The following is a 14,676-nucleotide window of genomic DNA, read 5'->3' on the forward strand; positions in this document are numbered from 1 at the left end:
TATGTACACTTCCATTTTGAAACCATTCATGGTTTTATTTGTTTGTGATGGTTGACTAAATAGGAAGAAATACATCAGTGGATGGAAGCCAAAAGTAAGCATTTTACCGAGTGTTGTGGATTGCTCCACGCAGGGAAAATATAATCCTGTGTTGAAATCTTAACCCAAGTATTTCAGAAAGTGACTTAGTCTGGAAATTTGGGTGGTCTGGCCTGTAATTGGTTAATGGGACACCATCCTAGAGTGAGTTAGCTTTCTGATATAGCAAGATGGATGTGCTTGTGTAAAGGGAAATTTAGACATGCCATGGAAAATGGGAACTATGTTGCCATAGGCCATGGGATGCCAGCAACTACCAGAGCCAGAGAAAGGCCTGCAACAGATTTTCCCTCTTAGCCTCAGAAGGACACCATGCCTTGATCTTGGAGTGCAGCCTCTAGAAACAGGATGCACTTCACTGCTGCCACTTAAGCCATTCAGATTGTGGTGGTTTGTGAGCAACCCTAGAGAATGTATTACTCAGAGGCCAAGAATTCAACTCCAAAAACAAAGAGGAGCATCTCTCAAGACCATATCCCACAGCCTGCAGCTCAGACCTCAGGGAACAAGCTCAGGGACACTGAATGCCAGTGTCCACTCTCTGCAGTAAGGGTGGTCTTACAGCAGCATGCTACTTAAACCACGGAAGGTAGGCCATTCCCAATGCATTGACAGCCACATATGCTGGGCTGAAGATCCACCTTTAGTCCTGGACTACAATAATAGAGCAACACAGAGAACGGTTTGTCGCTGAAGGAATAAGACAGATTCTATCCTGAGGGAATGTGATGGTTTGAAATCACCCAGGAGACACATTCCTAGGCATGTCTGTGGGAGAGGTTCTGGGGTACGTGAAGAAGGGGAAAGATCCATTCCTGTATATGAGTAGCACCATCCCATGGGCTGTGATCCAGGACTGAATGAAAGGGGAAAGGGAAAGAAGCTACTTGAGTGCTTTCCGATCTGACTTCTGCTTGATCCACCCAGTTATGAAAAACCTCTGCCTGCCACCACTGTGGGATTTCCAAAAGCTCTGCCCACCAGGCCATCCCACCACAATGGATGGTATCCACTCAAACCACGGGCGAAAAGAAACCTTTCCTTCAGTTGCTTCTTGCTGGTTATTTACAAAGAAAGGAGGGCTCATACAGGGTACGTGGCAGTGTGACACTCTTGCTCCCAGTGACTGTTCAATTTTCCCCCATCCCTAGACAGACAGCAATCCCTGCCTCTGAAAAAAAGAATAAAAGCCAAGACAGTATTTACCCCTTGAAGAGACAGAGGCCAAAGGACAACTGGACAGTGATACAGATGCCCTGTCTTCACTGCCTATGAATGAAAAATGTCTGCGTCTCCCATGGCTAAAAGATATGAAGGCTTTAGGCTAAGCCTCAAAGATGAACTTGACAGGAGAGAGTAACTGCTGACTCCTGGTACATTTATTTTTGTCTTAAAACAAAAATTAATCCTTCTTTAAAATAACAGATGGGGGGACCAAATAAGACAATGCAAAAGTTATAGAACCACACGCAGTCAACCTGTATGCAGGTTCAAGAGTATAATGATCTGTCCAGGAGGTCAGGGTGAAAAGCACGTGCCCTGGGCCATCGGCGTGCTTTCCCAATCGGGAAGAGGCAGCATCAGAGTTCAAGCAGCCTGGTCTACCAGGCATATTTGAGAACAAGATTCTGAATCCTACTTGGATCCAGTCCAGTGGAGAAATTCCAACCTGCTCCACCTCAAGGCAACATCACAACACAAAATCTTGTCTAGTATTGAGGTTTATTGTCCCCATAGCAAAGAGCAATTCTGTCATTTCCCAGAGTCCCTGCCTTCAGGGACAAAGCACATGTCACATCCAAGGTGTCAGGCTCATCCTGGAAGGGTGATCGGAAGAGGACGGAAGAACAAATACAGCTTGCTTAGGTTTTCTCTCTGGTTCCACAGTTTTCAAAGTTAAAGTAGCTAATAGAAGAGGGGAACTCATTGTGACCCAGCAAGTGACATCTGGGGACAGGCAAACTGGTGACACACATGAACAAACTAGGAAGGCTTTTATTCATTCGAGCTTCCTAGCACTCAAGGAGATTAGCCAAACTAGGCAGCTAAAAACAACAGGATGCATTCCCTCAAGCTTAGAAAGCTAAAAGGCAAAACTAGAGAAGTTGGCCCACCATGCTCCATCGAAGACTTCAGGGAAGAATGTTTCCTGAACTCACCCAGTATCTGGCATTTTCTGCCGATCCTTGGCATTCCTGGGCTTGTAGCAGCAGAATATCATCCTCTACCTCTATCCTCATTGCGGTCCCCATGCCTGTAAATCTGTCCTTACCAGGACAGCAGCCATTGGTCCCGTGATACAGCAGTTTGGCCCCATCTTCATCTGATTGCATCTACATTTTTTTTTCAAGTAAGGTCATATTTGCAGGTATCAGAGGTTAAAGTTTCAACATAACTGTCGGGAAGACACAGTTCAGCCCATAACAGTAAGATTCGGAGACCTTAGTTTGAACCTGAATTTGGCTCATTCTGTCAAAGACATGAATAACAACATATAACATGCGTGCTTAAATAATGAAAGAAGATGGCGCACTTCAATATAACTTCTCCTGGGTAGGTAGGTTCCCCAGCTGTTTAACCATCCAAATCCCTACCTTCTTACCAGTGAAACTCCTTATGGTATGGTTTTAGTTTTATCTTTTGTTGTTGCAGACTCACAATATGGCTACTGAGATACCAGCCATCACATTTATGTCAGGAAGAAGACAGAAAAGAGGGAAATGCTATTTCCTCAAGAAGCTTCATTTGTTATTAGAAAGAGAGTAGATTTTTCTCCTATAGTATAGGATTTAAAATTGATCTCTGAAAATGCTTACACCATGTGTGATGAGATGGGTGTGGCCAGATCTTATTTCTTGATCCAGTCATGGCTCTGTTAGCAGAGGGTACTAATGCAGGGCTGAGGAGAGCTAATGAGATAACTAACATCTGTGGTCATCCATTCTATCACCATTAAAAGAAAAAACTTCTCTCCTTAGGGGTTCGACATCCTTTCGATACACAGCAAAACATTTTCTTACACATAAACATAAAATATAGGATGAAGGCTTAAGGCCAGAAAGTCAGATATAGATCGAAGCTCTTCCTCCAAGGAATGCTGGTGGGGGCAGGGGTGGGAGGTTACTTAAGGAAGCTCCAGAGACTCTGTATTTTGGATTGAATGAGAATGTCCCCCATAGGCTTAGATATCTAAATATTTGGTGCCCAGTTGGCAGCAATGTCTGGGGAAATGTACCCTTTCTAGAGGAAGTAAGACACTAGGGATAGCCTTTGAAAGAGTGTACAGTTATTCTCTCTCTCTCTCTCTCTCTCTCTCTCTCTCTCTCTCTCTCTCTCTTCTCTCTCTCTCTCTTTCTCTCTCTCTCTCTCTCTTTCTCTCTGGAACCATAAGCCAAAATAAATTCTTCTTCTGGGCATGGCATTTATCACAGCAACACAAGAAACTGATATACTTAATGTTATATAAAACTGGTTACTGTCAGCATTAACATCATTAATAATAACCACTGTCTATGAAATCAAGTTTGCAACAAATAGATAATAATATTTCTATTGTCTCCCAACATTAATTGAAGCTGGCAAGATATGTAATGATCACTGATAAGTTCCTGCTCACAATCCCTTTCTTTACTGTCCTTTTGGGCGACTGTATCCCTCAGAGCCCCTGGAAGCTTCATTCTCCCAACTGTGAATAACTGAGAATGAGTACGGATAACTGAGAACAAGTACAGATTTGGAAACTTTCACAGGACTTTCTAAGAGTCACCTTAGATGATTAATGCCACTAGAGATGTTTGTGACACGGCAGAAACCAAGGTTGTAGCAATACCTTAACACAGGCTCATCTCCAAGATACTCACAGCCAGGCCGGCCGCTCCAAAATAGAGAATAGTGGCCAGGGTCACAGAGCTTGTGACATTCTTCCAAGACACAACCCAGCTCCCAGCTCCACCCTCACTCTCAGAAGTGTTTGAGAGAGTGGCAGAGCCAAACGCTGGCCCCATGCTTTCCACTCCCAACTGTGAGGACAACTCCATGCAATGGCTCACACTTTCCCGTCGGACAAGACTGAAGGAGCTTTCCTTGATGACACCCAACCACTGAGAAATTTACAGCATCCACAAAGCTTCTAGCTGAGGAAGCCAGAAGTCTCAGAGACAGTGAAAGTTGCAACACACACCAAAGTAATTCTAAGTTCAGGTTGGAGACAAAAACTGAGTCCTCCAGAGTACACAACGGTATCTGTCCTTTCCAGAAGCTTCTCATGCCCACCTTCTGTTATATGCATGTGTGATCATGGCAGATGAGAGAGAACACAGGACGTCAGCCTTGAGAGACACACTTCTGTTCAGTGAGGGTATCCGATATTCCTAACCCTCTGCCAAGCAGCTACTTCTGAGGCATAGATGGAGAACACAAAACTCAGAGAAGTTAAAAGGCTAATCGATGGGGCTGCCAAGGCAGTGCCGTGGGGAAAGTTCCTGCCACCTGAGCCGCAGGATCGAAATTTGTTCTTCAAGGTGGTGTGTGCTTTTAATCGCAATACTGGGAAGGTGGAAACAGTTGCAGCCCTGGGGCTCACTGGCCAGCCGGCTCTTTAGACTGGACGAGCACCCAGCCAATGAGAGACTCCGTCTCAAAAAACAAAAAACAAAGCGAAAAACAGCCCTCAGGGTGACAGCTCCGAAGACACAGCTCCCAAGGTTGCCCTCTGTCCTCTGTGTTTACACGTGCACACTCATACCTGTACGCGCATCGACGAGCGCACGCAAGTACACCGAGTCTAAACTACATTAGGCAACCGGGATTTAGTTGTTTATTAGCAAAGGACTAAATCAAAGTTATTTCTAAAGAAACAGGTTACATATCTGGTTACATTTTAGCCAAATGATGCCCGATTTCTGCAACAATTTAATCAATAACATTATTGCGGGAGGGCCTCTTATGGAGGTGAGATCACAAAGCAAACAGAAGATTGCAGGGGAGTGGGGGCAGGGTCTGGGTCATTAAATATGGAAAGGGAGATGTGGGGAGACACTGGAGTACTGAAAGGTGCCAAAATTATGAAGTAACTCTGTCTTCCCTCTGCTATGACACCTCCCTTGTCAGTCCTCAGGCCTAGAGGTCAGATCTGGTGAACATACTATGGTGTTTTTATCACTAATTAGCTGCTAAATTGAGATCAGAGCTCTGGTTTTAGTTTAGATGATGGTAAGCTAATTATATTGGACTTTGAGGGAGACTTTAGACAAACACCTCAACTATTTCCTCCTGTTCTCCCTCTGTGATGGCTCCGTTCAGATCTGTGCCCCTGGGGAACCAGAGGCACACTGTAGCCATTGAGAAACTCTGAATTCATTTTATTTGCTGGCCAATACGGTGGCCCAGGCCCACTGCTATTTAGGGAGTCACACTGCAGTCCTGTGGAAGACAGACTGATTTCTAGTGACTTTAGGGCTATACAGTGACTCTACTGCGTCTCCTCCAGAGCTAAGGGACAGGGCAGAATGGAGTCAGTGTTCAGGGAAGGGGCTGGGGAGAGATAATTCAGAACATCAAACAAAATGCAAAGGTTGCCCAATACTGGAAGGTAAACCAGAAAGGTCAACAAAAGGCTGTCATTAGGCAATGGGGAGTTAGAGGAAAGGGAGTCTTCCAATACCTGTGTTTCGCAAATCATTCCGTGGGGATTTTGCTGGCTTGGAGAAAGCTAATGGTATAAAACAGCACCTCAATTCTGGGAAAGGGGATGGCACCAGTTAATGACTACTCTAGCTTTGTGCTTCATGATAAAAGGTGCAAAAATTGCAGAATTTAGGGTAGATTTGGTGGGAAGGCAGGGCCTCTGAAAAGGGGCTTCTTATTTGAAGCATAAACTCTAGATCTTTCCAGCCTCTCTTCATCCCCCTTGCCTAAGTCTTACCTGAACTCAGGCAGACTGTCCAGGTACCTGAGTTTGACTTAAAGCCTCCAGTTCAGATAAATTCGATGTGCTCCACTGGAAAAGCATCTCAAAGGAAACTTGGGAATCCCAGTCATCATGCAATCAGGTACTTATTTCTCTCAAAGACCTGAGCCGTCAAACTTTAGGGAACCCTGGATCAACACAGATAGCCACATGTCTGCAATTGGAAGTGTGAAAGCAGCCCAGGCTGATAGCCCAGGTACTCAGAAAGCTGGAGCAGGAGGATCACAAACCTGGGGCTAGCCTGGGCTACAGAGTGAGTTCAAAGTCAGACTAGACAACTCAATTCTCTGGCCTCTCATTTCTTTATCTATAAAATGTGAATAAAAATGGATATGGGAAATAAATGATCCAGATAATTCATATAAAACTCAATGCCGTGCCACAGAGAGAGAACACAAACAGGCTGCTCTCCCTCCCCACTCTCATCTGTGTTTCTGTTGTCAATTTAGTTGTCCTGGCAAAGTGTCCAACTGCCCAAGCCTTCGCTCAGCCTGATGAGCCAGGTCTAATGCTTCCAGCTGCTGTGAGAGAGGATTTGTCAGTACTGCTTCTCGGGGGACAAGGGAAACTGCCACGATAACAGAGAAATCAATCTGGAACAATCCACTCAGCATCAGGAAAAGATACAACAGGTATAACAAGACAATCCTGGGGAACAGTAGGCTCTTTCCCCCTCTAAATCACTCAAGGAACATTTTGGTGGAAAACTTTGGTCACGGTTTAGATGTGAAATGCCCCCCCATAGGCTCATGCATAGGCTGGTCCCCAACTAGTGGCTCCATTGTAGGAGGTAGGGGTGTAGCTGGAAGAAGCTGGGTGGCCATTGAGTAGTGAGTCTGAACCCCTCCTCCTAGCCTCTCTCTGTTTGCTGTCTCTCTGAGGTATGAAAGGTAAGAGAATCCCAGAAGCACGTTCCCCCACCATGGAGTCAGTTGAGCCAACACACCTTCTCTAACACGGTAGACTGTGTTCCCCCCAAACCGTGAGCCAAGTGAAGCCCCCCATTAAGTTGCTTCTGGCAGCTACACAGTCACAACGCCAGCCAAGGTCTCAATAGAAATTTCAACCTCTTTATCAGCCAGAAACTTAACAGGAAACCAAAGTAAAGGCCGGTAGCCATGGCTTTCTTTCTGTGCTTCCTCATTTTATCCAAGGCACAGGCATGGGCTAAAATGAGAATAAAGATGCAAAGAAGGGTTCCAATCTTAAGCAAACAAAACCCAGATGTGGGGATAAACATGGAAGAAATGATTTGGCTGAAACCTTTACAGAGCATCTTATGAAAAGGTGCTTTGTATGTAGTCAGGGAATTTGCTAGAACTTATCTGCCATGCACTGTTATGAGCAAGTCCCTCTCTATCCTAGCAATGCACTCGCAGGTGCCTAAGGATTGTGGGCTTCTTTCCTCTTGACACTCTGGTTTGAGTCGCTAGCCTTCCTCTCCTCTGAGGACTTCCGTGTTGGTTGTAACTCATGATTACAGCACTCTTACGTGGTTTTGTTTGAGAAGCGAATCGTTAAATCCACTGGAAAACCCAGGCAGATTTTGAAGTATCAAAGCTGAAATAATATCTCCATTTGAAAACAAAAACAAAAAACAAAAAAGACAACATTGCCTTTTCTACTGAAAGAAAGTCCCATCCCCTCCACTTGTCTGAAAAGAGCCTGCCTCAAATAGCCTCTTTAAAAATCTATAACTCTCATGAGTCTCTGTGAGGAAAATAAAGTCAATTCTGCAGAGGAGAAGGTAAAGAGGACAGAATTCATATTTACATTTAAAAAAACAAAAACTGGGGTGGCCATTTAAGTCTCTGTGTCTTTTTCAATCTCATTATATGTTTAATGGCAGAAGCGCCCAGGAAAGAACTTGAGTACAACACAGCAGTTTTAACATTCAAGGGAGCAGATGAAGTGGCCACAATTCTTGTGACTGAATGAGAAATTACCCAGCTCAGCCCAGCCCAAGGCAACAGGTCCATTTGCCTGGACTGGATTTGGGTCATAGAACTAAATTTCAAATCGGCAGAAAATAGCAGTAGCATTTTGTTACTGTCATCGTTGTTTTGTTAGCGAGTAGATAATAATGACAATGACCATTCAGTCTGATGAAAGACTCCCTAGGCTCCTGAACCCTCACTGCATTCACTGAAAAGACAGTCAGTCAGAGGGTGAACGTCTGGGCTCAGGGAAGTTGGGCCACATTCCCAGACCCTCTGAGCTTCCCAGCGGGAACTGATAAAAAATCAAGTAGGAAAAAACGCTATGGTCTGCTCCTGTACCTCTCCTGTGTCTAGGTGTTTATACAACTGATGGATGGCCTAGTCCTGTTGGGAAGTTTGAGAAATGCCTCCTTGAAGTATTTCCTGTGCTCTGGCTCCTCTCAAAATGTTTGTATTGAAAATCAGTGAGGGGAGAAATGGGGTGAGTTTACAGGACAAGGTTGAAGAAATCTGTGAGCAGAAAGCAGGGTTTAGGCATTGCTGAAAAGCGGGGCTCACTGATCTTCCCTACCCAATACTACCGCCATTGTCTTGTCCATGCCCTTGTATCTGAGCATGGAAACACGTCAGAACCAGGAGCCATCGTATCTATATGATTGTACCTGGAGAGCCACAGGGGGCTGGAGACCATCTCAGACAGCAAAGACACTACAAAGACAACCATTTGACAGAGACACTGAGGCAAGCAGCCCAAGGACTTCTCACAAGCAACCCTCTCACCAGCTCAGCCTCAAGAGCTTCCTCTCACAGAAGCAAAGAAACACAAAAACTACATGTCTTTAAGAAGAATGCAGGAGCGATTTGGGAAGAAGCCATGAGCGGGAAGAACATACTCCCAGTTTGGCTTGCTTTTAGGAACCTCAAGACTTACGATTGATTTTTAAATCTGGAGCCATGCAGTGGTCCTGGCTGTAGTTATTCACCTGCAACAGAGCCAGGCTGTTCCACAGTGATGAACCCTGTTTACTACAGCTTTTCGAAACCTAAAATGCAGGCTCTTTGAACACAGCCCCTTGAAATACAAAGCAAACTCACAGTATACCCTAACTAAGATGCTCTCAACAAAATACATCTGCATGTTTTCCAGAAGGGCAAGGAAACTTGTCAATCAAGGAAGAATATCCACAGGGGATTAGCACCAGACTACTTGCCCGCCAAGGGTCATAAGCTGCAAAGCTGAGAGGAATGAAATGGTCCAGGAAGAATAATTTTAACAGATGAAAATCTACAAATACCTCAGAGGAGTCCAGGCAACACACACCACCTTGAGGGCCCGTGACTACATCTCTAAAAGGGCTTCCAAGACCTATTCTCAGCACTTGGATGGCAAGCACCACCTCCACTCACTCATTCTGATTCTCTAGAATCGAATTCAGGCCTTGAACCAAGAGAGAAATTCAAATGCACCAGTGACATCTGATGCCATTTATAAAATATACTTAGATTACCTTGTGCCAGTTGCCCTGGGGGTACTCAGATGTTCTCTTAATAAACTAGAGAGGGGGTCAGGAGACTGGGCACCCGGTCTTCAACTCCAAAGCTAGCCAAGGGGGTTGATTTAATCTGTTTGGGACCTGAAGGGATTGGCCTGGAATCCAGGTCTCTCTATAAGTGGGAACATGCTCTCCCTAAGCTACCGCCCTGGAGTCCATTGGGAAGGGCCTTTTTTTTTGTGAGGTGAGGGCAATCTGGTTCTCTGAAATGCAATGCCCTCTGCAGGCTCACACTGTGGATAAAGACTGGGAGGCAGGGTTGGCTTTGCTGAGCATTTGAGGGGCTGTCTGCGTTTGGAGCTTGGAATGCTCTTTGAGAACCCTCCCAAGTCAGCCAGGATCCTGGCCTCTCTAACCTAAGTCTCCAGACAACACTCATCCGCTGTACTTTTACCACTTAAACACTTCTTCAAAGTTTACTACACAACAGTGTAGCCCGGAGTCTGCCAAAAGTCTAGCTGCAGGATTTAGAGAATGGCTGCTGTCCCCCTGGAGAGTATTTGGGAGCAAATGGCAGTCATCAAATCTTCCAGCCAGGGCCATCCCAAGGACCAAAGTGTCACTGAATGAGTCCTTTCTGGGGAAACTCCCCTTTTTCTTGTGTTACCTTGCTCTCCCCAGTTGCCTAGTTTCAGAAACTAAATCAAAGACCCCGTGGCATGTCAGGGGACAGCAATGAAAAACTTTTGGTGGGATGAGCCGGGACATCCTCCTTCCTGGCTGAAATTAACTTTTGCCTTTCAAATATCTGCAGATGCTTGGATTTAGGGGACATGAAGGGGAGAGAGTGCCAATGAATAAGGGAAAAAGAAAATATGTCGCATACCACGACCAAGCCAAACCAAGCTTGACATTTCCAAATTATATTGGCAAATGCATACTTTCACAAATCATTTGTTCTGTCTTTTCCTCGAGACAAAAAAAAGAGAGAGGGAGAGAGAGAGACGGGGGATCTGAATTCAAATATCCTAACCCCAACCAGTAAATTGTGTCAGCGGGATGCGACCTTTAATGCTGTTCAGAAAGTCTAATGTTATTTATATCAACACACGCACCAACACCTCCAGGCCAAAAGTTGTAAGGCTGGAAGCAGCCCCTTAATCAATTTCATCATCCAATGACCCTGGATCAGTTCGGAGCTCTGGGCTGAGCACACAAGCATCCAGTTCCCATAGAGGAATCTTACAGAATTGTGGAGATGAGGGGTCTTGGGGAGGGGTGTAATGGGGGTGTAAATCCCTGAAAAGGAGCCAAAGCATCACCTTGGCTACTTCAACCCAGCACCTCCTCTTCCAGGCTGGCCCCGGGGCCTCTCGGGTGCCCCTTACCTGCAGGCGCTCAGTAGCCGGCTGCCACATCTTCCAGCCTTGGGGTTTTGGCAGAGACGCTGGCGAGACTCTGTGGGTTGCGCCCGGAAGGAGAGGGAGCTGCGGTCCCGCTGTCACATCTGGGGTCAGCGTCTGCAGGCTGAGCGTCCTGGCGCCGGCCGCAGCCCGGTGGGCGCAGGAGCTGAGAGCGGGACGAGGCGGCGCTCCGCTGCCGGCAACTTGTGGGCTCCGCTCCGGCCGCCAGTCGGTGCGCAGCTCAGACGATTGCGCAGCTCCGCCCGGGCCCCAGCGCCACGGCCGCTCCCTCCTCCCCCCGCCGCCGCCCGGACCTGCGCGGTCTGAGCATGCCCGGGCGGGCTTCTGCCAGGGGGGAACCGGCGCCTGGGGCTATGGGGTCTGTACCCCTCAGACCCTGGCGTCCTGAAAACCCTGGAGAGGCTAGAAGCTGGTCAAGTCCCTAAGTTGGTACCGGATCTGGGAAAAGGCACAAAGTGACCCAGGGAGAAAGGGCCTGGTGGAAAGATAGCGATGCCCTCCCCGGGGTTTTCATTCAGGGGGCGTTGGGGGAGGTGTCTGAATAACTTGGGACATGCATGGAAGAGCTTTGATCCCTTGGGTTGACTGAGTTATGTTCCACCTGCTTCACTAAGTTCTGGAGATACAATGGTGCTCAGTAAGGTACAAGAGCACACCCCCTCTGCTGAGCTTATATTACGTGAGGGAGATGGTGGTGGCGGAGGAAAGACCTGCTGGTCATAAATGTTGGGAAGAAAAGCAAAAGAACTGGTGTAGAGAGAAAAGCAGAGGAGTGCATCCTTAAGACACAAAGTCGAGAGGCATTGACATGCCGCGGGACTCCGCTGGATAAAAGATCTGAGAGCCTTGAGAGACAGGACACATAGCTCACCAACGAGCATCCTTCTCCAGATCTTCCAGGTGCTAACCCGGCTCTGAGAACCCATGGAGCCACCATACTGACCTCCCAGGTCTTAGGTTCCCAGGCAAGTGTCAACCTTCCGTGCAAGCCTGCTCCCACCCTCCAGGGCCTTCTGCGTGATAAATGTTACTATCTATCCCCAGAGTGCGGGTGAGACAAATGAGGCGTGATGAATTTGGGTCACAAGGCCAGACACTGGCCTCAACGATGCACGTGGATGGCATGAAGGACGAAGTTCTTGGCCAGGGATACATCACAGGAAGCAAACCTGTCTGAGACAGGGGCTCTAAGGGAGCTTGACAGAGTTGAGAGGGGAACCCATGTTGCAGAGTTGGGGAAGAAAGTGGGAACAAGATATGTGGAAGAGCTTACGAGGCAGAGCAAATAGAGAGGGGCGAAGGGAGAACACGGACCCAAACTATTGCCAGGCAAGGTGCAGCGCTCAACAGGAAAGCTGGGAGGAAAGCACTGAGACCTCTCACAGTCCATGCGAAATCAAAGTCAGCTCCTGGCCTGGGATAAACCATTCCTCTTCCCTATCCTATACAGGTGGAGTGCTGTCCACAAAATAAAATATTCCAGAGTCTACTCCTCATTTGGACAGAAGTCCCATTTCCCAAGGTACACACTGCCATGTGAGGCGCACAGCTGATATTCAGACCCAATGCTCCAGTCATAGGACTTCAAGATCTCTCTCAGGTACACCCAGGACTTTGGGTGTCCCGCTGAGCCGATGGTAAAGCCACAGGGATGAAACAAGCTGGTCTTTATCCCACCAGGCGTCCACAGTGCTCTCCCACTTAATTGGACCTTCTCAGCCCTTTCTGACTTGCAGATACATGTTCTGAACCTTTCTTGAAAAAATATAAATAAATAAAACAAACAAAAACTGCTCACCCTATATGAAGACATACCTTCCAGCTTTGCTGATATGGTCCCTGTCATTTTCAGATAAAATCCCCCTCCCCTTTCTCTAATAACTAGTTCCCCCTGTGTGCTTTAACACCTAGAAAATTCCTGATGTCTTCCCCTTCTCCTACTTCTCCTTAATCGTATCCCCAAATTGAAAGAGATGCAATTCATTTAATAAAAATCTAGCGACTCCAGACATACACATGAAACCCCTCAGGCAGCTAAAATAGGAATCTTCAGTTGCCAAGGATGTCTTCAGACAAGCTTTGAAATCATCTTTAGTTGCAGATACTTTCATAGGAAAAGAAAAAAGGGATTTTGTTTTAAATAGCAGTGGGGTGGGATAACAGCCTACATTCAAATCGCATTAGAGCATTAAATCCCGTCTTCTCGCCTCCCCGAATGTAATTAATTGTTATGACTCAGTTAATACGGCCTCTAGTTGTGAGCATGGTGCTATTTAAAGAAAAGGAGCTTTCGCTTTCAGCCCAGGGTAGATTGCTCGCAGTCGCCACCAGTCTCCACTTTGTGAAGCATAGGACACATTTGGATCCAAATCACTTGCCCTGACTTCCCCTAGGCAGTGAATAGGAAACTAGGTGACAAGAGGAAAAAGAGGCCAGGTATGGGATGGGGATGGGTGACAAAAGGGACGCCTCCCACTCATAGGTTCAAGTGTTCCCATTCAGGAGGAACCTGCAGTGGAGGGTGAATGAAATAGAGCCATCTACTGGTCAGAGTTGGGATGTGCATGTAGGTCCCTCCCAGCAAGGCCCTGCTACTTCTAAGTGATCCCTTCCTGGTCATTCAGAAAATGCTCTTTTTTAGGGGCAAACAGTTTTGTTCTTGGCAAGGAATCACTCCTGGAGTACTCAAAGGGGGTTTTGTTGCTGCGAATGAAAACATCAAATGCATATAAGTACGTGCCTAATTCCATGTATTTAATCGCTGCCAATTATCCAAGCAGGTCGGATCATGTTAATAAATACAAGTTCAAGGAAAATAACAAAGGGGGAAAAAGACATATGTGATCCAGAAAATGATTACAAACCTCCTCGGAGCCATTTTATTAAACCGGATTTGATCTAATTCAGAGTCTTAAGCCCTAATCTAAGCAACCTAAATGTTCAGTCCAGGATAATGGTAAACAAATTTTGGTCCAACATCGGAAAAATGCATTAAGGTACCATGTAGTCACTAAAACCATGACTTCGAAGTGTGAGAGTGGGAAGTATCTAGGATACAATTATGTTTGCAAAGTGGACTGAATAAAATGTGTAAGTTTAGTGCATTTATAAAAGTGCATGTCAATCAGAATAAACATTGGAAATGAGCTAGGACGAGGGGAAGTCCCAAGTTGAATCCTTACTTTCTAACTGTCCATCCAAAGTGACTCATTTGCCTTGCAGAGACACAGAAAGCTCATCTGTGAAAGAGTGATAATGTTGCCCAACACTGAGGACTATAATTTATAACCTGACCAGCCATGTAGACATACAGAAAACATCAGTCTGGGTCCCTACTACACTTCTATCCCCTTTTGTTATTGGAATGATTTTCATGAAGTATCCCATGTGTCCCAGGGTTAAGCTATTTTCATTTGAAATGTTTGTAGATTTCATTCTTCCACTTACTTTCTCAAATAAAAAATGACAGGCCATCTGAAGGCTAACTTAGAGTTCTAATTTAAGCAGATGGCCAGTGAAGTTTATTATGATTGTCTATTTAGCAGAGTGAGCATGAGAAAGTCCTTCTTGGGGCTTCACTGACCTTATTTCCAACTTACTAAAATAGCTTTAGATAGTCAAACTTTAAAAATCAGAGCATTCCCCCAGATGAACAACAATGCCAACCAACCAGCGCTTCCAGGACTAAGCCACTACCGAAAGACTATACATGGACTGACCCTGGGCTCCAACCTCATAGGTAGCAATGAATA

The 14,676-nt window shown here is 46.0% G+C and overlaps 1 protein-coding gene across 1 annotated transcript in view; it reads right to left on the reverse strand.

Moving 5' to 3' along the window:
• The window catches only part of Pid1 (phosphotyrosine interaction domain containing 1), a 225,533-nt gene extending 214,373 nt beyond the window's left edge, over positions 1 to 11,160 (reverse strand). Inside the window, exon 1 of the mRNA XM_032901486.1 lies at positions 10,889 to 11,160. Coding sequence (XP_032757377.1) covers positions 10,889 to 10,918 — 30 coding nt within the window. The 5' untranslated portion in view covers positions 10,919 to 11,160. The remainder of the gene's footprint in view (positions 1 to 10,888) is intronic.
• Positions 11,161 to 14,676: the final 3,516 nt, after the last annotated feature.

The sequence above is a fragment of the Rattus rattus genome, chromosome 4 (genome assembly GCF_011064425.1).
Source record: "Rattus rattus isolate New Zealand chromosome 4, Rrattus_CSIRO_v1, whole genome shotgun sequence".
NCBI classification, from domain to species: Eukaryota; Metazoa; Chordata; class Mammalia; order Rodentia; family Muridae; genus Rattus; species Rattus rattus.